General features: G+C 44.0%; 2 protein-coding genes across 4 annotated transcripts in view; one reads left to right on the top strand and one right to left on the bottom strand.

The window, feature by feature from the left end:
• Positions 1 to 12,256, top strand: part of TBC1D8 (TBC1 domain family member 8) — a gene marked incomplete at both ends in the record, with an annotated part of 49,489 nt that extends 37,233 nt beyond the window's left edge. Inside the window, 9 exons of the mRNA XM_080363346.1 lie at positions 4,622 to 4,907; positions 5,415 to 5,544; positions 5,835 to 5,933; positions 6,508 to 6,576; positions 8,026 to 8,266; positions 9,472 to 9,537; positions 10,160 to 10,249; positions 10,389 to 10,489; positions 11,795 to 12,256. Of these exons, the coding sequence (XP_080219472.1) occupies positions 4,622 to 4,907; positions 5,415 to 5,544; positions 5,835 to 5,933; positions 6,508 to 6,576; positions 8,026 to 8,266; positions 9,472 to 9,537; positions 10,160 to 10,249; positions 10,389 to 10,489; positions 11,795 to 12,256 (1,544 nt within the window). The remainder of the gene's footprint in view (positions 1 to 4,621; positions 4,908 to 5,414; positions 5,545 to 5,834; positions 5,934 to 6,507; positions 6,577 to 8,025; positions 8,267 to 9,471; positions 9,538 to 10,159; positions 10,250 to 10,388; positions 10,490 to 11,794) is intronic.
• A 1,087-nt stretch (positions 12,257 to 13,343) lies between these two features.
• On the bottom strand, positions 13,344 to 19,570 carry RPL31 (ribosomal protein L31; the record flags this gene model as incomplete). Of its 3 annotated transcripts, none has more annotated exons than XM_080355237.1 (5): positions 13,344 to 13,423; positions 13,973 to 14,085; positions 17,134 to 17,259; positions 18,720 to 18,836; positions 19,534 to 19,570. In XM_080355237.1, the coding sequence occupies 4 exons, from the start codon at positions 18,824 to 18,826 to the stop codon at positions 13,392 to 13,394; spliced, it is 378 nt and encodes a 125-aa protein (XP_080211363.1). In that variant the 3' UTR covers positions 13,344 to 13,391. The 3 variants fall into 3 exon arrangements, with proteins under 3 accessions (XP_080211363.1, XP_080211364.1, XP_080211362.1); XM_080355238.1 differs by having other exon boundaries at positions 19,445 to 19,550; XM_080355236.1 differs by lacking the exon at positions 19,534 to 19,570 and having other exon boundaries at positions 18,720 to 18,847.
• Between the last annotated feature and the right edge of the window lie 536 nt (positions 19,571 to 20,106).

Genomic DNA, 20,106 nt, shown 5'->3' with positions numbered 1-20,106 from the left:
GTCCAACCCCCTGCAATGAGCAGGGACATCTCCAACTAGATCAGGTTGCTCAGAGCCTCGTCCAGCCTGACCTGGAATCTCTCCAGGGATGGGGCATCTCCCACCTCTCTGGGCAACCTGGGCCAGCGTTTCACCATCCCCATTGTAAAAAATTTCTTCCTCATATCTGGCCTGAATCTCCCCTCCTTTAGTTTAAAACCATCACTCCTTGTCCCGTTGTAACAGGTTTGAAGGGTTCAAAGTGCAAGAACTATAAATATATGCTCAGCTTTTACATTTTTTTCTTCCTGTTGGTCAGAAGGCGGTGACACTTTTGCCTGTTAGGTAAAAATAGAAGAGCTTGTGTGTCTTGGTTAGGAGTGTTCATTATTAGAGACCTGAGCTATTTGAGATGGACCTAGGAAAGATCTGCTATGGTAGCTATTCCTGATATGACATGTCTGCATTGCCTGGAGCAATATGGGCTTGAGTCTAAACTGGCCCTTTGTAATGAGGGCTGATACAAAACCCTCTGAATGTGAGATGCAACATTAAGAAATAAGCCAGTCCCTTGTACTGAATGTGCTATGTCTCCTGTTCTTTGCAATGCAACTATTTTTAAGTCTGTTGTGCAAAAACCTGCCTAATGCACAGGGGCTGAGGTGCTGAAAGGAAGGGGCTGAGCTGCTTGGCGCAGTAATTGCAGGTATGCATACAAGAAAGAGTGTTTTTTCTTTGCAGTCACTTTAGTTCCTCTCACAGAAATATTTGATAGCTTTTCCCTCTTTAACGCTAACCTTGCTCTTTAGCTATAGTGTCTGCTGTTACACCATCACTGTACCAAAAGGAGGGATCAGGGACACTTGTGAGGAGGTGGGGACAGGAGGAGGTCCCTGGTGGTAGTGGTTCTGGGAGGCAGAAATGGTGTGGGCTCTTCTTGTGCTGCCTGGGGAGCCAGAGGAGATGTCAGAGGAGATTCACAGTCTTTTGCTTGGAGGGTGGGGTTGTCACACCTCCCTCCTGACACTGTGCTGCTGCACAGTTACTGTCTTGTCACTGAACTAGCAGGTAGGCTAAATTAAAGCAGATTTCTTCTGAAGTTAGCTGGATGCTTAGGATGTTTTGTGGTACTTTTAATGCTGTTGGTATTTTCAGGTAATGGATTGGGCGCTGTAACTGTCTCACTTGTCAGAACTTTGGTTCTTGTCTCCAAACGTGACTTTAAGCTACCGTCTCAATGACTTACTCCACATTTTTCTGTCTCCTTCCTTGATTAAAAAAGAAACACAGCTTTATGTGTCCTTGTGCATTTCCAGATATCATCAGCCTAGGGGCCTGCTTTGAGTGACTGATAACTTTGGTGCTTAGTGGATTATTGCCCTTAAGCAGCATTCTTCACACCCAAGTAAACTTAAATGGTCCCACATAGACAGCCATGTCACTGTCTTGAGTTATACATTTGGGTTTCTTTCTTGCCTGTCACCCGCCATGGCTACAGCCTATATTAAGTGCTGGTAGTCTTGGTTGTCCTGTCTCTCTGTTTTCCTGTCCTTTGTACCCAGGGGAGCAGTACCGCGGGCAAGTAGTACCATGAGGGGTACTGCCCTGGCTCACAGCTGTGCAGAGAGCCAGGGGCTTCAGCTCAGAAGTGCCCTTACTCCCCATAGTCAAATGGCAGCACTGTAGTTTTGCAGCATGGATGCTTCACTGAGCAGTTACTTCTGCGGCTTTGTTTTTTACCCCAGACCTTTTTGTGGCCAAATTGGTGCTGCTGATCTTGTCCACCCTGCCCCTTCTCTGGTTCCTGTTGGTTGAGTTAGTGTTCTTGGCTTCACGTTCCAGCTGACCTCCTTTTTTTATTCGCAACCAGGTCTTGTCTTGTCTAAACTTTGTATTGTTTCTTCCTGCATAATGCTTCCAACACCCAACTCTTCCTCTTTGTCCACACTGCCAACACTGCTGTCCAGGTTTTGATCTCCCTGTAACTTTGATGATCTCTGACCTTGGTACCCGTCACTGTGCTTTTCCTCTTCGGTGTCAGCCAGTAAGCTCTACAGTCAAAACAGCTACTGAATTAATGACCTTGGGTGTTCCAGGCCTTCTTAGCTCCATCTTCTCTTGGGCCTTTCCTTTATGATATTCAGAACATTTAAAAAAATTATTTAAAATTTTTGCTTTCAAAACTTAGGCAATTAAGTCCTACTTGACCTTTTTACTTTTACCACATGACCACGTCCCTCCACCAGCCTTGCCAGCTGTGACCACTCTGCCTTTTAACAAGCTTTTACATCATTTCACTGCTCGCAAATGGGAAAAGCCTGCAGGCAGCGCTGGCACTCGGTCTCTCCTCCTTCTCCTCTGCATCCTTCTCCCTTCTGCAATGCATTGAGGAAATTATAAGCAGATAGCTGCGAGATAGAAACAAGCCATACTTGGGTCAAGAGTGTTGACAAGGGTCTTGTGTATCCTATTCTCACATTACTGTGACTTTTCCATCCTCTCCATAAACAGACAGGCCATCTCACCCCACTTTATCTGATAGACTGTCATCATTTGGAGGGTGTTGGTCTCCTCTCCCAATTAACAAGTGACAGGACAAGGGGAAATGGCCTCAAGTTATACCAGGGGAGGTTTAGGTTGGATATTAGGAAAAAAATTCTTCCCGGAAAGGGCTATCAGGCATTGGAACCGGCTGCCCAGGGAAGTGGTTGAGTCACCATCCGTGGAGGTGTTTAAAAGATACATAGATGACGTTATTAGGGACATGGTTTAGTAGTGGATTTGGCAGTGTTAGGTTAACGGTTGGACTTGATGGTCTTAAAGGTCTTTTTCAACCAAAATGATTCTATGATTATAATTCTTCAAACAGCAAAAACCTCTCTTCATTTTTCTGATTTGCATTTTCAGTCTTGGAGGTGTAATTTACTTTCTGTCTTGGGTCATCATTATTTAAATGGATACTCTGGTATTTTCCTACCTCTTTGTGGTTTCATGCTATAATACATTAGAGGTTCAGTGGCTCAGATATCATGGTTTCTAGGAGCCTATGGATAAGGTGGGCATAATAGTCACTTTGAATACACACGCTTGACTGCTTGACTTTTTGACTTGACTACAGTGTCAACAGTTAATTATAATATGATCTGCTGCAAAAGATCTGGGTGGCATCACCCATTTCTTTTAAACCTCTGCTTTTGGTAGTCTCTCCCGTGCCGCCTCAGAGCCTGGAACGATCTTTTCATATGTGTCTGCCTGTCTGTCTCCGGCTTCCTTCAAATACCCCTAAACCCGGCTCTGTTTTTTTAGTCTATGTTAACTATGGCTAGTAAATTGTTTGTATTAAGCTTGTTAAACAAACAAACAAGAACCTGCCCTCTGTTGAGTAACCCCAGTCTGTTTTCTCCTCTGCTTTCTTTACCGTTTTTATTTATGACCATCTGACGTGAGAAGGCTGTTTCTTCAAAGCAAAGCACCACGCTTGATGTGTTTCTCTGAAGTTCTTTATATGTCCCCGAGCATTTATTTTTGATTTGTGGCGCTGTAATGTTTGTTCAGCCACCAGCAGATACTCTTTGTGGCTTGATGTGAAAAGTTCTAAGACAGAGAAATGTCAGGGCTGGGTGTTTTTTAACGATTTGGATGCAAAGCCAAAAGATGCTGGCTCTCTGCCACAAGTTGTCCAGTTTTTTTTCTGCTTTTGGACAACAGAAGTTTTGAGTGCTAAGGAATATGTCTCAGGAACTTCACAGCAATTAAACTTGTCTCCTAATATTAGCAGAATACGATACTATGACAACGAAATGAAATAACTTGAAAGGAAAGAGAAAATAATTGAAAAGCTAACTGCATTTTGTATTCAGGAACATTTTTAACTTCTGGTGACTTTTGTTAGAGCCCCTGATGTGGCAGGTCTGGTTTGTAGACATAGACCACTTCAGTGATATGAAACTTGATTCTACAATAGCTGCTGACAAAGCAGGACGGAGCTGGTAGCTGAAACAGAGCCCAAATCTGCTCTTTTTGGAAAGACTGGTTGGGACAGTTAGGAAAGCTTATATCTGGGCATTGCAGAAATCTTTTGTTCTTAAAATACGTATACATGTGCGTGTAAGTATATATTTATATATGCACAGAGATTTTTGTGTAAATATTTTTCTTCCTGCTTAGTGTGTGCAGCCACATCTGGATTTTTATCTTCTATTTTCTTAGAACGAAAGCTCTACTGCCCACTTGCTTGAGTGCATACACAGGAGGGAAATAGTACTGTCTTATTTTCATTGCATAGATCCCAAGTCAAACAGTAAAAGGCTTTAAGATTGCTTTTGCTAGCATTAATTATTATGTGTTCTTTTAGATGAAAACAACAGCTGCTGCTATTACTGTTTCATTGCACCCTGAAGGCACTTAGGAGAATCAACACGGTCTTTTTGCAGAAAGTTGTGAGGATTATGGACATAAGGTTTGGGGCTGAAATCAGAGCAGGAAGATAATGGAATTTTTCATTGTAGGTGTGTGCATATCTTGCCAATTGAAATTTTAAAACAATCCTGTGGTTAATAGTTGATTGATAGCATTCATTAGCTTTAAAGAATATATTTGCCTGTGTCAGTCCTGGCTAATACTGTTTCTTTATGCCTTTCAGGTGCTCAGGTAGACCAGTCGGTGTTCGAAGAGCTAATAAAAGAGCAACTTCCAGAGCTGGCTGAACATATGAAGGATCTGACAACCTTAGCTTCCATCTCCCTTTCATGGTTCCTTACCCTTTTCCTTAGCATCATGCCCCTGGAAAGCGCTGTCAATGTTGTGGACTGCTTCTTCTATGATGGGATCAAAGCCATTTTCCAGCTGGGCTTGGCCATCCTGGAAGCCAACGCTGTGGATCTGTGCAACAGCAAAGATGATGGGCAGGCCCTGATGATCCTGAGCAGGTACGGCCACCCAGGAGCGCTGCTGCCGTCACAGACCGTTCTGCCCTAAAACAAAAGAAATTTGGGTGCCGCTGTGACATCGATGGGACGCTGCAGGCACCAGCGGGACCCTCCGTGTTACCTTTGCTGCTTTTGCGGTGTCTGCCTTAAACAATGGGCTTCGTACATGGGACGAGTAGACGTCCTGTGAAATTTCCTGGCCGTGCCGAGACATGCATGCACTGCGTCAACGTGCAATATTTACTGCTGCTCTTTGTGCCTTCCCTAGAGTGACGGGCTTCCTGCTCCAGACTTCAAGGAGACAGAAGTTTTCTTCCTTGGGCAGCGTTTAGTCATTTGGCTGGCTTGCTGTTCCTTGGATGAGTAATCATGAAGGCATTTTTGAAGAACCTAGCAGCCTGAAAAACAATTTATTTCTAAGTCTGAGCCATAAGACTTGTTTGCTTATTTATATTGAGAAGAGCACAGTGCAGTGTAACCTGTGTTGCTTTTGTTTCTTCCCTTCAGGTTTTTGGAGCATGTCAAAAATGAGGAAAGCCCTCTGCCACCTATTGGTAATCACCATGCGTTCTTCAGTGACGACCAGGACGCCTCTCCAGTGACTGAAATAGCTAACCTGATTCATGACTCCTATGAGGTAAAATATTGCTCAGTGCCTGATGATCAGTTAAGTTGGAATTTTGAAAAAGATTAAATTCAACATGGATGTTTTGAAAGCTAATACACATCTTCACAGATTCTTTGAATAACTGCTCAAATGCACAATACTAGGTGTAGTATAAACCTGCACCAACAGATCAATTAGAGACTGGGTATGCTTTTTCTTCAGGGACTCACACCACTTTAAAGGTTGTATTTCCAGTAAACGAGAAATACAAATATCACCAAATACTATAAAAATAATAAACTTCTGTTCCTCCCTTGCAGAAGTTTGGAGACCACTCTGTGGCGCAGATAGAGCACATGCGCTACAAACACCGAATCCGTGTCCTGCAGAGCCACGAAGACACAACCAAGCAAAATGTGGTGAGTAGGGCGCTGTTTCACCATGAGTAGAATATTATTTCGACTGAAGCAGTTTAACATCTCCTCTCTCCCCCAGCATTGTCAGGCAGCAGCTGGCTTTTGTTTTTTTAAAAGGCATCACCAGATCTTCAAAAAAGGAAGAATCATTACTGACTCTGGAAAAAGCTCTTTGTGATGGGTTTGGTTTTTCTTCTGTGGCCACGTGCATCATTTTCTGGAGTTGCTTTAACGTTAAGAACAACTGCAGGACCGTCCAGCCCAGCACCTTGTCTTGGACCATGGCCCTGGGCAGATGCCCGGGGAAGAGTGTAAGAAGAGACTGAGCACGACGCGATGCTTCCCTGGCCTCCTGTGACCTGTAGCTTAGGGACTTCCCGTCTTTGTTTCTAATAACCCTTGAGGGAATTCTCTTTTCACAAATCTGTACAACCAGTGAGCCTAAAGAAGGGGAAAAACTACAAAGATTTTGTGATACTGCCATATAAACACAGTCCCTGTGGGGCTCATGGACCTGCCCGTGGCAGTGATGGCAGGAGAAAAGTTTGTCGCTAACGTGATTTTCTTTCTTTTCAAGCTCCGAGTTGTCATCCCAGATGTTTCGATTCTTCCTGAAGATTTAGAGGAACTGTATGACTTGTTCAAGGTTGGTCTCTCTGAAAAGTAGGGGATGCACCTGTTTGAGGAGCGTGGGTGTAAATTCCAGCTGTTGCTTTGCAGAGCCGCCTCGGACCTCATGTTTTGTGCCTGGGCAGTACTGTTCAGTTGGGGTCTTGTCATGGTGTCCTTTCTGTGTCTGCCCGGTTGTTAAAGAGGAACAGTAGCATACTGATCCATCAAAGGAGAATTGCTTAAGAGTTTCCTTTCTTGCTGCTTGGAAATGGTCCATGAGAAATCAGGTTCTGGTAATTTTCACATGCACAATAAATTTAATAACATGTAGCTCTGCTCACTGGGAGCTCTGCAGGACTTAAAAGTTCTGCTCTCTTACTGCTCTTTAAAGGCAGACTCTCTTTTCCATGGGGGAAAAAAATCCCCACAAACTTGTGCCCTTGCTATTTGTTCCTAATTTTCTAATAGTTTTTGTTTGTTTTCCAACTAAAAGCAGTTTCTACCTCAGTTCCTTTCTGTCAAGCTGATATTTGGAAGAGCTAGTATGAAAGTTATTTGGAGACAGGGACATCTAAGCTTAGATAACTATGCTTGATTTAGAGGTCCAAGCATGTAATTATCGCCCTTAATGGACCATTTCTTTTGCGTATTGTTCATAGCTGTAAATAGTAGCTACTGAGAATATGACTGTGGTATGTTCTTACTGTTATGTACATTTGTGGCCAAGAGCAGCTGTATCCTCCCTCCATTAGTGGTTGTAAGACGATGCTGCTGGTGCTTGCTCTGCAGTGCATCCCTCCTGCTCCTTGCTGCTCTGTTTTTGAGCTGTGACTGGCTTGCACTCCTCCCCTTTCCTCATTTAATTTCTTGGTGATGGTGGTTCATTTTTTGTTAGCTCCCTTGCTCCCCAGGGACAGCTTGTTTTGTTAAGACTTTTTGTTTTGCATCAGCCTGTCCCTTAGGGAAGACTAGTAGTTATGGTATCCAAATGGAGAGGTCTGAGAGAGAATAAATGAGCAGGTCAAGCCTGTATAATGCTTACCCTGGATTTTCTCCTACCCTCTGTACCTTTGGCTGGTTAGAGACATCCTGGGCCAGATGTGGCTACAAGAGTTTCGGTAGCCTGCAGTGAATTTCTTCCAGGAATCTGCCCAGTCTCCCTGTTATGACAAGACAAGGGGTGATGGTTTTAAACTAAAGGAGGGGAGATTCAGGCCAGACATGAGGAAGAAATTTTTTACACTGAGGGTGGTGAAACACTGGCCCAGGTTGCCCAGAGAGGTGGGAGATGCCCCATCCCTGGAGACATTCCAGGCCAGGCTGGATGGGGCTCTGAGCAACCTCATCTAGTTGAAGATGTCCCTGCTCATTGCAGGATTTTGGACGAGATGGCCTTTGAAGGTCCTTTCCTACCCACACTATTCTATGATTCTCTGATACTGGACACCACAAACCCCTGTCTCCCCTCTCTGATTTCTTGTAGAGGGAACATTTAATAAGGTGTTACTGGGAAATGCCGAGTCCGGTTGTCGAGCGGCATGACCCCAGCAGGCCGTACGCCGAGCAGTACCGCATCGACGCCCAGCAGTTCGCCAACCTGTACAGGCTGGTCTCGCCCTGGACCTGCGGGGACCACACTGACGTCCTCGCCCAAAGGACCTTCCGGCTCCTGGATGAGAACATGGACCGGCTGATTGAATTCAAGGGGCTCGCCAGCTGCTTAGGTATCGGCAGAGGTGGGGGGTAGCACGTGGGTGAGACACGGATGTTGAAATGCCATACAGCTGGCAGGGGAGGATGCGGGCAGATGGTTTTCTTGGGCTTGGAATTAGCCTAACTGGTGACCTTTTACTAATTTTTTGTGTTCAAATCACTTGAAGTCGATTAGATTTAAAAGGCAGCCTAAGGATATGATTCAATATTGTATTAAAGTATTTGATTTCTCGGACAATAGTAATTTTGCTGAAAATATCTTATGAGTCAAAATGATACTTGGGTTCACATGAAAGGCTAGGAAATCTGTTCTACAGGATTGTTGCTCTCAGTATACTCTGAAATCTCAGTGTACTTTCTTGTACCTCCTTCTTGAAGACTTAATCTCACACAACCTACCGCTGCTTGCCGTCTGTGTTGACAACACGCAGAACAAAAAACACATATGGCCAGCAGGAACTGAGAGCTGTGCTAGGCTCGGTCTTGAGGCCACCAGCTGTTCTTATGAGATGAGGCTGCCCATCCCAAAATCTGGCTGATGAAGGAAGTGTCACATCTCAACTGTAGCCTGACCCCAAGTTAAAAAATCCTATTCAACATTCAGAGCTTCAGTAAAAATCACTAAATACGTATTTTTTGCCACTTAAGCTGTCAGAATTTTTTGCTGTGAAGCAAGCCAGCCTGTATTATGTTGTTACATGATTTTGATTATTAGAGGGATAGAAAAAAGGTATTTCAGTGTATTTGGAAGTTTAGAATTTCTGTTGAAAATATGAATTCTATTACATGTGAAGTAGTTATTGCTTTTGGGCTTATTCTACAGAACAGCAGTAAAGGCAGAAGGGGAGAAAGATTAAGAATATGATGGTTTTCTCTCTCTCCCTTCCCACATTCCTGTTAACCTGTGGCAGCGAACAGCCTTTGCCAGCTTCTCTGCCATTCTCCTTGGTATTTTTAAACAATGCTGATGCTCCATAGGGTCCCACTCCCACTCTGTTTTACCAGAACAAAGACCAAACCAGATGGCTCTCACCTGCTGTTCCTTATTGACAGGCACAACTTAAAATATTTTTATGTAATATACCAGCCATATGTTTTCATGTATTGTCTATGCAAACAATTATCTTTTGTGCACAGAGATGCCTGATTTATTTTAAACTGTGGAAGTAAATGCTCTGATCCACTTCCTCCTTAATTTTTTTTTTTTTCCTTGCAGATGTTATGTATAATGGAGAAATGAATGAAAAGATAAAGTTACTATATAAGCTTCATATCCCACCGGGTAAGAAATCTGAAAGGGAATGAATAACTCATTTTTTTCCAAAAATGTCTTGCTTAAAGCTTTTGGGAAAAGGCTGCTTAATGAAGAATCCTGTCTTGCTTCTTTCAGCTTGGAGCATATAGGATTTGCATTTGTAATTAAGCTCAACTCAGTTTAAAAATTAGTCCAGTCAAAACCTTTTTGGGTGAAATTCGTAGATATACAAGGTCAAGGCTCACATCTGCTGCATTCAGGGGGCTTTTGCAGCCAATTATACTGTCACTTCTAGGCAAAACATGAACTGAAATAACAATTTTGGCTGGTTTTCACTCCGTGTACATTAGAAATCTCCTTATCACATCTGGATCCAGTTTTGATTAGGTGACAAAATTCTGTGGTAGTTTCCCTGTGCAAAGTTTTTAATTAAATGTGCCATTCTTGGCAAACTTCTGATTCTCTTGCTGCAGTACCAGGCTTACTTACATTAACATAATTTTACAGTACAATTTAATGAAGTACTGCTTAAAAACATCTTTGCCCAATTATTTTGCTTTCTTCAAATATGTACATTTTAAAAGCATACATAAGTAATTATGCAGCGTTGGAAGGATTAATCATCACATTTTTTGCCTTTTTTGGCTAGCTCTCACAGAAAATGAACGAGATAGCCAGTCACCATTAAAGAATCCTTTGCTGTCAACTTCAAGACCACTAGTCATTGGAAAAGCAAATGGTATGTCCAAAATGGTTCTCTAATGCATGTGCATATGAGATAACTCCATTATCTCCACTCTCCGGGGTTTATTTCGAAATGTTAATTTTCTCTAGCGACTTGAAAACGAATTCTCCTTTCTGTGTCTGCTCCACAAAAGGTGATGCAGTAGATTACCAGAAGCAGTTGAAGCAGATGCTGAAGGATCTAGCCAAAGAAAAGGATACTAAACCTGAAAAAGAATTGCCAAAAATGAGCCAGGTATGTATAGTAGGGGCTGTAGTCTGTTTTTAAAGAAGTGGAGACTACTAAAAAAATAAAAGGACTGAATACAACAGTTTAGCTCTTTCTGAGAATGTGTAATTTCAGCCTGAGCTTAGATTTGGGCCTTTAGATGTGCAGTATTGGGCTGCTCTGACCCAGGGAGCAAGCATCATGTTTAAAAACTCTCAGCCACCCTTCTTGCTCACTTCAGGCTGCCTGGTGAATAGCAAGAATGTCAGACCTACCTTCACCTGCAGCATAGCAGGCTGGAAAACAGGCTCTAGCAGGCTGGAAAAAGCCTTCCTGCTAAGCCCAAAGAATTCCAGCTAATGCATTTTGCTGTCTGCTCTTCCCTGACCTCCCCTCCACCCAACCGATAATTTCACCAATGGGGACTTGCACCATCGTAGCTAAATGCTGAGCAGAACTGCATGGAGTAAGACAGTTGAAGGCTCCTGTAATCTTCCCATCTCCTCCCTAATGCCAGTAGAGCCTTGTGCATATTGTTGGCATAAGGAAATCTACTGGAGGGAAAAAGGTCCCATATTAGTAAAACGAATGTACAGACATGCATAGAAAGATGGGGACTACACCCAGAATTCCTTCTGTGCTGATGTTGCTAAGTGAAGTTTTAAACGGGTGCCACGTACCAACCTTTTAGTTCAGCAGGACCACTTAATCTCTCACAATGGCATCACTTAATTGAATTTCCTGAGTTAGCCATCCTAGGACTGTATGAAACTTGAGGGCTCACAAATTTCATAACTGGATATGAAGACATCCTCTGTAGCCTGATAATCATCTGTGATGGGTGAGTGAAGGAAGGAAGGAAGGAGAGGAAGGGGCTGGGCATGGATGATGTCCACATTTTATTATTAGAAGAGCTGGAGAAAGATGGGGAGAAATGGCAGAAGGGGAGTTGCGTGTAGGTCTGTGGATGGCTACTTAGGTTGCAATTTGTTCTGTAAAACAGCCACCAGTTTCCCCCCAGTAACAGATTGTTTCCCTTGCTTTGTATCGCACTTTGGTCATGTGGGAGGCCCTGATCACCTTCAAGACAGCAAAATGTTTTTGTGCTCTGTTCCCTTTCCGATTTTCAGCACCAAGGTCTCCTCGCATCACTGGAGGTTTAAATCCTTTCACTAGCTTTTTTCTTTTATTTTTTAAAGCAGGCAGAAGTTACAAAAGAGCAAGTCTGTACAGTGCATTCTGCCTTCCTTTGCAGTACTGTGCCCTTGCCTGACTCCCACAGTTACCCACAGTGTGGCTATTCAGTAACTTTTGGGTTTTCATCCTTTACAGAGGGAGTTCATCCAGTTCTGCAAAACCTTGTACAGCATGTTTCATGAAGATCCGGAGGAGAACGATTTGTATCAAGCTATTGCCACTGTGACCACGCTGTTACTTCAGATTGGAGAAGTAGGACAAAGAAGCATCAGCCTGGGGAGCGGATCGGACGAGTTCACTGAGGACTTGCAGCCCGAGGCCTCTGCTCCAGACCAGGACGCTGTTTTTACTGACACTGTGAAGACCCCTCACAAAGACTCTCAACCTTCACCTGTGACTGAAGGGGACTGGACTGTCTCTTTTGAACATATTTTAGCATCCCTCTTGACTGAGCAGTCGTTAGTTAACTTCTTTGAAAAACCCTTAGAACTGAAGCCAAAACTTGAGAATGCAAAACTAAATCAATACAGCCTCAAAACAAATGGAATAAGCTGCCAGTCCCGGGGTGAACAGACAAAACTGAACACACAGTGGTAGCAAACCTGTCAAAAATGAAATGCACTGAAATTATGCCAAAGCACATACTGTAAAAGGCTTTCAGTTAGCAGTGGACTTCTGATAAAAAAAAATCATTGGTCTGTGGTTTTTCAGTTGAAGAGCTTTAAAAGCTAAAGGGTGTGTAGGTTTCTTTTGTGCCACTGATTTATTAGTTATGTTATTGTTTTGAATGCAAAAGGAAACATCTGTCTATGACATGAAGACACTGAAGTCCTCTTCCGCAGTGGGAGAGCAGAAGCTGGCTCCAGTTGTCCTTTTTTTTAAACAGGGGAAAAACACTTCTCAGCTACTGTCCGCAGTTTGTTTGGGTTGCCTTTTTTGCACTAATACTGAAAACTGTTTCAATGCTGGCAATTGAAACTTATTTTAATATATTTGATTGTATTCCTATTTGTATGTCTTGCTGAAATGTTAAGTGTACATGGACTGTGCTTCTGATGTTGGTCTGTGAAATCATGCACTTTTCAATAAACCCCTTTTGTACTAGACTTGCATTGGCAGTATTTATTGATTTATGGAAGGTAAGTGCCTTTAGTCCCTACTTCATTAAACAAATTCCCTGAGCTAGTAAGCTCAAAATGAATTCACTGGTCAGAAAGCCATGTTCCAGTGTAGTGCACAGACTTGTTTCAGAGGAGCCTACTCATCCTGCCGGAGACATCAGCAGGGGACCAAATACAAGGAGTTGATCTACAAGAGATTACATACAGGAAGTGTTGATCTAACAGGGGAGTACGTGGCTTTTGGTGGTGTTTTTCTGGGGGGGTTGGGGTGGCTTGTTTTGTTTTTTCTAAAACAAACTTGGCCTTAACTTAAAACACCTTTGTAGTGGCTCTTTATTCCAATAGGAACAAAACAAGAACACTAGGACTTTACCACCCACGTAGGAACATTTGCATTGCCTCTTATTCCATTAGCATCAAACAGAAATCCACAGTATCTTTCATTAAGAAAACTACACCATTATGTACAAACCCAAAGAAAGCAAGGTACTTCAGGAGTTTGTCACCTGTTCAACTCAACACTTCACGTATGAGAGCTTTCAGAGACTGGACAATAAAAAAAATTTAGGAGTAAAATTTCTTTTTATCTTTTTATTGTGATGAAAATCAGTTTAATTTTCATCCACATTGACTGTCTGTAGACCTGCAAAACAAGAAATTGTATCACCACCAATTACTAAGACAATTCCCTTTATGTATATGCAGTACATGTACATTCACAAAAAAATACACCTACAGTTTCAAAGCTAGTTTGCTGATCTACTTCTGGAAAAGCAAACTATATAGGCAAGTATTTCACCAAATGTTAAAAACTTCATGTTAAATCAATTCTGCAAATGAGATACTTATCAGATGACAAGCAAAAAAGGCTCAACCTGCTTAAGCTTCTTACATCAGAGAACATACTTTATATATGAAAACATAAACCTTAGAGTGCCGTAACAACTAGAGCCAGTGTTTTTCATTTTCTCAAAAATTACAGGACTATTTCACTGAACTATGTATTTGCTTCATAATGCTGATCAGGGAAGCTAACAGCCTGCTTTCTACAGCAGAGCTAGTTTAAGTCAGTAGTTCGACACTGGCAGCAAGTTTTTAATCTGAATTTTGCATTGCAGGAGGAGCCATCCCACTTACACTATTTGTTCAGAAAAACATGGCATGGAGGAAGAGAGACAGCATGCAACTTTACCTTTGAAGGTTGTGACTGGTACATAGGTAACCAGTGTGTATAGCTTGTTTGGTGAATCTTCATCCTCATTGCGTTTTCTGGACAAACGCACACGGATACGGTAAGGAACGTTCCTGAAAGGAAGAAGACAGATTAATTTTCTATAAAATATGTACTGAAACCTGTTAATTCATACAAAATAAAAGTTGTCTGCTATATGGTTACTTCTCTCCCCCCCCGCCCCCAGCCCAATTCTTAAGCTTTGCCTATTTGTGCAAAGACAGGGTGAGTCAATTCTGTTTCTATCTCACCATCATAAAAAGCAAAATCCTGTACCTTAGAGGTTGTATTGTTTGCCTTAGGGAAGACTTTTGTTTTGTTAAAAGAGAGGAGGCAAGATTTAACTGAGCCTTGAACAAGGTGAATCCATAATCCAGTGGGAGCGTGAAATCAGAAGTGCATCATCAGTCCACGACTGATTCATGAAATATACTATGAAGATGATAATGAAGCACAATGCAAATATGATCGCAAGCAGCTGTTACTAACAAGCATTTCTTACTTGAATAGAAAATAGTGAATAAAAAACCAACCAACAATCTGTTCTGGAAGCCTGAAGCCCCTGTCAAGAGTCAGAGTACCAGCCCATCTGTATGCCAGAAGTCACATGGAAATTCTAGTGAGCATTAGACCTGATCAAAGATCTTGTTTATGGATATACAATTAATGAACATTTCTTCCTCATAAAACCCATGGAACCACAACAAAATTGCTTAGATGCTTAGATATTTAGATGCAAGTCACAACGTAGCATCCTCTCCTAATGCTGCCCAAAATATGCTGCTGAGGGAAGGCAAAAAATTATCTTTCCACACCTTTTTTAAGTAACCTCTCACATGAAATGAACTCCATATTTTGGGAAATTCCTGTTCAGAGGACTTTGTTTCAGAGGATATAAGAAGGAACATCCTCCTTGCTGTACATTCTCAGAGCATCCTTACTAAATCACATGGATGCAGTTATTAAGACACAGGAACTTGCTTCAATTTACTCACTTCTTAAAACAAGTCAGAAGCATTTTTCACTACTTATATCACTATCACGCTAGTCAACACAGTGATTTTAGCCTCTCCTGATCTTTCCAAAGGAAAACGTTTCACTCTGCATCCATTATCTACTCTATTTAACTAGTGAAAACTGCAGTTAACCTCATGCTGGAAAGATGTGATGACTCCCTGCTCCACAGAACGTGCTTCTACCAGCTAATGTAAGGAAGTCTTGATTAGCAGCCGCACTGCTAAGCTCTGAAGTTATGCTGTCACCTGGCTCAATTGCTACTTCTTCATTGTCTATGAACTAGAACAGCTCAACAAGAAGGACAGAGAACCCCTGCCTAGAAGATGCAGTAAATTAGTCCCATCTTCCCACTCTGTTTTTGAAGGAAAGGTTGGCACACAACTCCAAGTAAAGGACTGTAAATGCATCATAGGCCAGTCAGGGATCAAATTCCTAGCAGACATGGTTTAAAACAAGGGTTCATGTATATCTAGTGTTACTACTCACAGTATATATCTCATAAGAGTTAACCTTTTATTATGGTTTAAGAGTGGGCTGGCATCAAGTGCAACCTCAGCATGTGTGCAGATGACACCAAGCTGAGTGGTGCAGTTGACACACCAGAGGGACAGGGTGCCATGCAGAGGGACCTGGACAAGCCTGAGAAGTGGGCCCATGTGAACCTCATGAGGTTCAACAGGCCAAGTGCAAGGTCCTGCACTTAGGCTGGGGCAATCCCTGTTATCAATAGAGGCTGGGGGATGAAGGGACTGAGAGGAGCCCTGTGAAGAAGGACTTGGGGCTACTGGGGGATGAAAATCTGGACATGACCCGGTAATTTGTGCTTCCTGACCAGAAGGCCAAATTGTATCCTGGGCTGCATCAAAAGGAGCGTGTCCAGGAGGTCGAGGGAAGTGATTCTGCCCCTCTACTCTGCTCTGGTGAGACCCCACCTGGAGTCCTGTGTCCAGCTCTGGAGCCCTCAGCACAGGAAAGACATGGACCTGTTGGAGAGGGGCCAGCGGAGGCCACTAAGATGTTCAGAGGGTTGGAACAGCTCTGCTGTGAGGACAGGCTGAGAGAGCTGCGGTTGTTCAGCCTGGGGAAGAGGAGGCTCTGGGGAGACCTTCAAGTGGCCTTTCAGTACTTAAAAGGGGTCTATAAGAAAGATGCGGTCAGACTTTTCAGAAGGGCCTGTTTTAATAGGACAAGGGGTGATGGTTCTAAACTAAAGGAGGGGAGATTCAGGCCAGACATGAAGAAGAATTTTTTTACAATGAGGGCGGTGAAACACTAGCCCACGTTGCCCAGAGAGGTGGTAGATGCCCTATCCCTGGAGACATTCCAGGCCAAGCTGGACAGGGCTCTGAGCAACCTGATCTAGTTTAAGATGTCCCTGATCACTGCAGGGGGTTGGACTAGATGAGCTTTGAAGGTCCCTTCCAAACCAAACTATTCTATGATTTCATGGTTCTAAGAGGTCCCACTTCTCACAGAAGTGTTTTTGTACCACAGTCACACCTGCCAAAAGTCAAATCAGCTGCCTCTGTACCAGCATTTTAACAGAAGTTGTCACTTTTTGGCCTCCAAACTACTTGTACTTTCAAGACAAGATTAATGCCCCTATTTAAAACACACCTCATTATTTCTTTGTGTAGCATTTATCAATTCAGCATGCTTCAAAACATCATCCTGTTTAGATACATTACACAAAACCCAAGTACTTAGCCTGGGACTGTAAGCAGTACCAAAAAAGCCATGTTCCTAAAACCGGTCTGCTACAATATGGACTAGGGTATTATAGTATTACAATACCCCAATCCACCTTGCTAAACCTGCATTCCTTCTTTCCTTTACTTTATTCTTAGTAGAGGTAGAACTAAGTTCTTTCAATTCCAGAGTTTACTGAAGCTTTGCTACAAGTACACTGAGAGAGCTGACCAGAACACAGAGGTGACAGAAAAATCAACTCGGTGTGCATATTGTAAGAAAGGAAGCATTTGCAAAGAACATGCCAATACTGCAGGAAGGATACAAATTTCTTCTACCCCTCCAAGTCCTGCACCTCCACATACAACAGTTAAAAGGTTCTTCCTCACCCAGTAAGAGAAGTTGCAGAAACCTACCTTATTCCTTTAGCCCAGACTGCTTTGTTCAATCTGGTGTCAATGCGAACGTCAGGAGTACCCATTTCTTTCATCGCAAACTTGCGGATTTCCTTGAGAGCACGTGGTGCTCGTTTCTTGAAGCCCCTAAGACAAACACAAGAGCAATCTCTTTAGCTTCAGGAAACTGTCAGCATTGGACACTTGTTGCAGCACTCAACCACTGACATTCTCTAAACACACAATCAAAAGGACTGTGTTCAACAGCAGTTCAGCAGCTGCATCACAGTTATGACCAGACCTCTACCCCGGTAGGCAGCTGCTATTCTTAATGTCTATGCCTAATAGAAACCACATACAGCTATGTAAAAAAAGTTCAGAAAAATTTTGCAACTGCAAGAAGTCCTGGATCTTAAGTCTTATTTCTAGCATGTCAACATGAAGACTTCTAGTACTACTGCAGAGATCAGAGCCTTCACAGACGCTCTAAATGAAAGGCCTATGCGAAAAGCACTGCAACAATGTATTGAAATAAACAGCAGAACAGAACTGATGCTATTCTGAATAATAGCTCCTGCTAAACGGTATTTGATGGTTACTTTTTTAATGTCATCATGACTGGACCACCATAACTGTTTTTTTGCAAGTAAAGCATTTCTCATGCCTATTATGGACAGAATCTCCATGACTGGGCTTTTACACTGTAAGTTAGAGCTGCACCATGAGTGCTTTGATGCAGATATTATACCCATGGTATGACATGTGACTATAGTATCAGCAGGGTCAAACATCCCACAGTGGGTTGTATTTAGTATTATTTGCACCTTACTGTTCATATTTAGTACTAGAAACTGGGAGTGGGTGAGTAACAAGCACTAAACAAATACTATTTCATATGTAGCACTTATGGCCTAAAGAGAAGAGAAGATAACCCCAAGAGAAAAAAAAGATATCATGACTGTCATCAAGAGTAGACTGAACTGCCATAAACACTCAACAGGTGAGGTCAGAACACCTCATTTTCTTTTAAAAGTACCACTGCCTCCCATCCTCACCCATAATAGTCCACTGTCTCATTTCTCTCCTAAGTTAACTTAGCAATGTCACCAATCGTTTTGATTTGGATACAGTTCTCGGTCACATGACTGCCATCATACACATACAGAAGGAAACCAAGAGAGAAACAGTTTCTCAACAAGTCCTCTCAAGCACTTTACTACTACACAGTTGTATGAGGTTCAACATTTTGTCAGGTAAAAAGTTACTCTGATGCACACACAAACACTATTGTTAAACTCAGGCCATACCCCAATCTACACCTCACACGATTTAGTGATAAGCTTGAGCCAATCATTTTATTACGACGACACTTATTTTCTAAAATTTACTGAAGTGAGCTAAACTTTAAATTTTGCTTGGGAAAGAATGGTTATCTGTGCACAGAGGTAAACAGACCTAATTTCAAATTATGGCCAGGAACATTCACCGATTAAAGAAACTAAGCTTGTTGCTAATGTTGGTAAGGACTGTTGTCTCTGCAGCTTGAAACTGACCAAACCCACTCCCAAATGCTGCTTTACACGAGGCAAATTCTTTTTAGAACTTACACGCCATGGATCCGCTTGTGAATGTTGATGGTATATTCCCTCGTTACCACCTCATTGATGGCGGAGCGCCCCTTCTTCTTCTCGCCACCTTTCTTTGCAGGAGCCATCTGAGCAACGCTGAAAAGCATCCGTGCATGCATCAAACGCAGACCCAACTTCCCTCACACCTTCCCTCCCCTGTCCCCAGCTCCTTACAGGCCACACAACTGCCACATTCAGCAGCTTGTTTAAGTTAACTTGATCCCCTGGGGCCGCACCAGTTACAGATTTTAAGCAGCAACTTTTCAGCATCACGAATGCTTTACTCCCATCTCCCTGATGGGAACGTGAAACGCATCTGAGACTCTTCGGACACTTCCCGAGATGAGTGGGCTCCTGGCCAGCCCCAAGCACCCCTAAAGTCACACCATCCTGCTTCTATATGTCCAAACCCCTGCCTTCTCCAAGGCGACTCAGGAGGGCAGCTCAGCCCATCCTGGACTGGAGACCACGGTGCCAGAGAGGCTCCTTCCAGGGCCTGACTGCAGCCTACGGCTTCCTCCTCCCTCGCCAAACCCCAGTACGGGCCATAACCCCCCCACAACTGCCTCGCAGGCCTCCTCAGACCTGCGCCCTGCCCGGCCCAAGGCAGGCCCAAGGGGGCAGAGACAGGCCCCAGCCCCGCCGAATGCGGGCCCGCCGGGAGAAACCACCCGGTGCCCCCCACGCCGGGCCGCCCCCCGCACCGAGCCAGGCCAAGGACAACCCCCGCCGCGGGGTCTGCGGGGCGGATGGAAGCGGATTCGGCAAACCGGGTCCCGGGGCCGCCACTCACCCTGCCCGGGCACAGGCCGGAAAGGGCGGCGCAAGGGACTGTGGGAGCTAGGAGCCCTTCCGGGATGCAGGTGGAGGCTGACTGCGCCGGCGCAGAGAGGGGCTGGCTCAGGCGGTGGCGCGCATGCGCACTGCCTGCGCGCAGCGGGGGCGGGCTCGGTGGCGGGCTCGTCCGTGGCTGCGTTGTGTGTCAGCCGGTACCAGGGAGCGGTGAGGGGGCGGCTGCTGTCCCCGGAGGGACCGCGGGTCTGCTGTTGAGTTGTGTGAGGCGCAGCCTCCAGCCGGAGCCCCTAGGTGTCGCCAAGGGGGTGAGGGTCCGGCCATCCCTGAGGCAGCCGGCTGCCTGCTCGCCCCGTATTCGGGAGCCTTCTATAGGTGGTGCGTTGTGTGGGGACCTCGGCTTGGGAGTTGTGCTGGTGAGGAAGCAGAGTGCCTTGTTCGGGTCTGCGGATCCTGTTCCTGAGACACAAACGAGGTATCCCACCTGGTCTGGCCGCCTGCCCAGAAAAATGACCCGAGCTGAGCGATGATGTTGGAACAAGCTGGATCTCAGCTGTAATGAACTAGAGCAAGA

The sequence above is a fragment of the Nesoenas mayeri genome, assembly GCF_963082525.1.
Source record: "Nesoenas mayeri genome assembly, chromosome: 1".
NCBI lineage: Eukaryota > Metazoa > Chordata > Aves > Columbiformes > Columbidae > Nesoenas > Nesoenas mayeri.
This window is presented reverse-complemented; position numbering and strand designations above follow the sequence as displayed.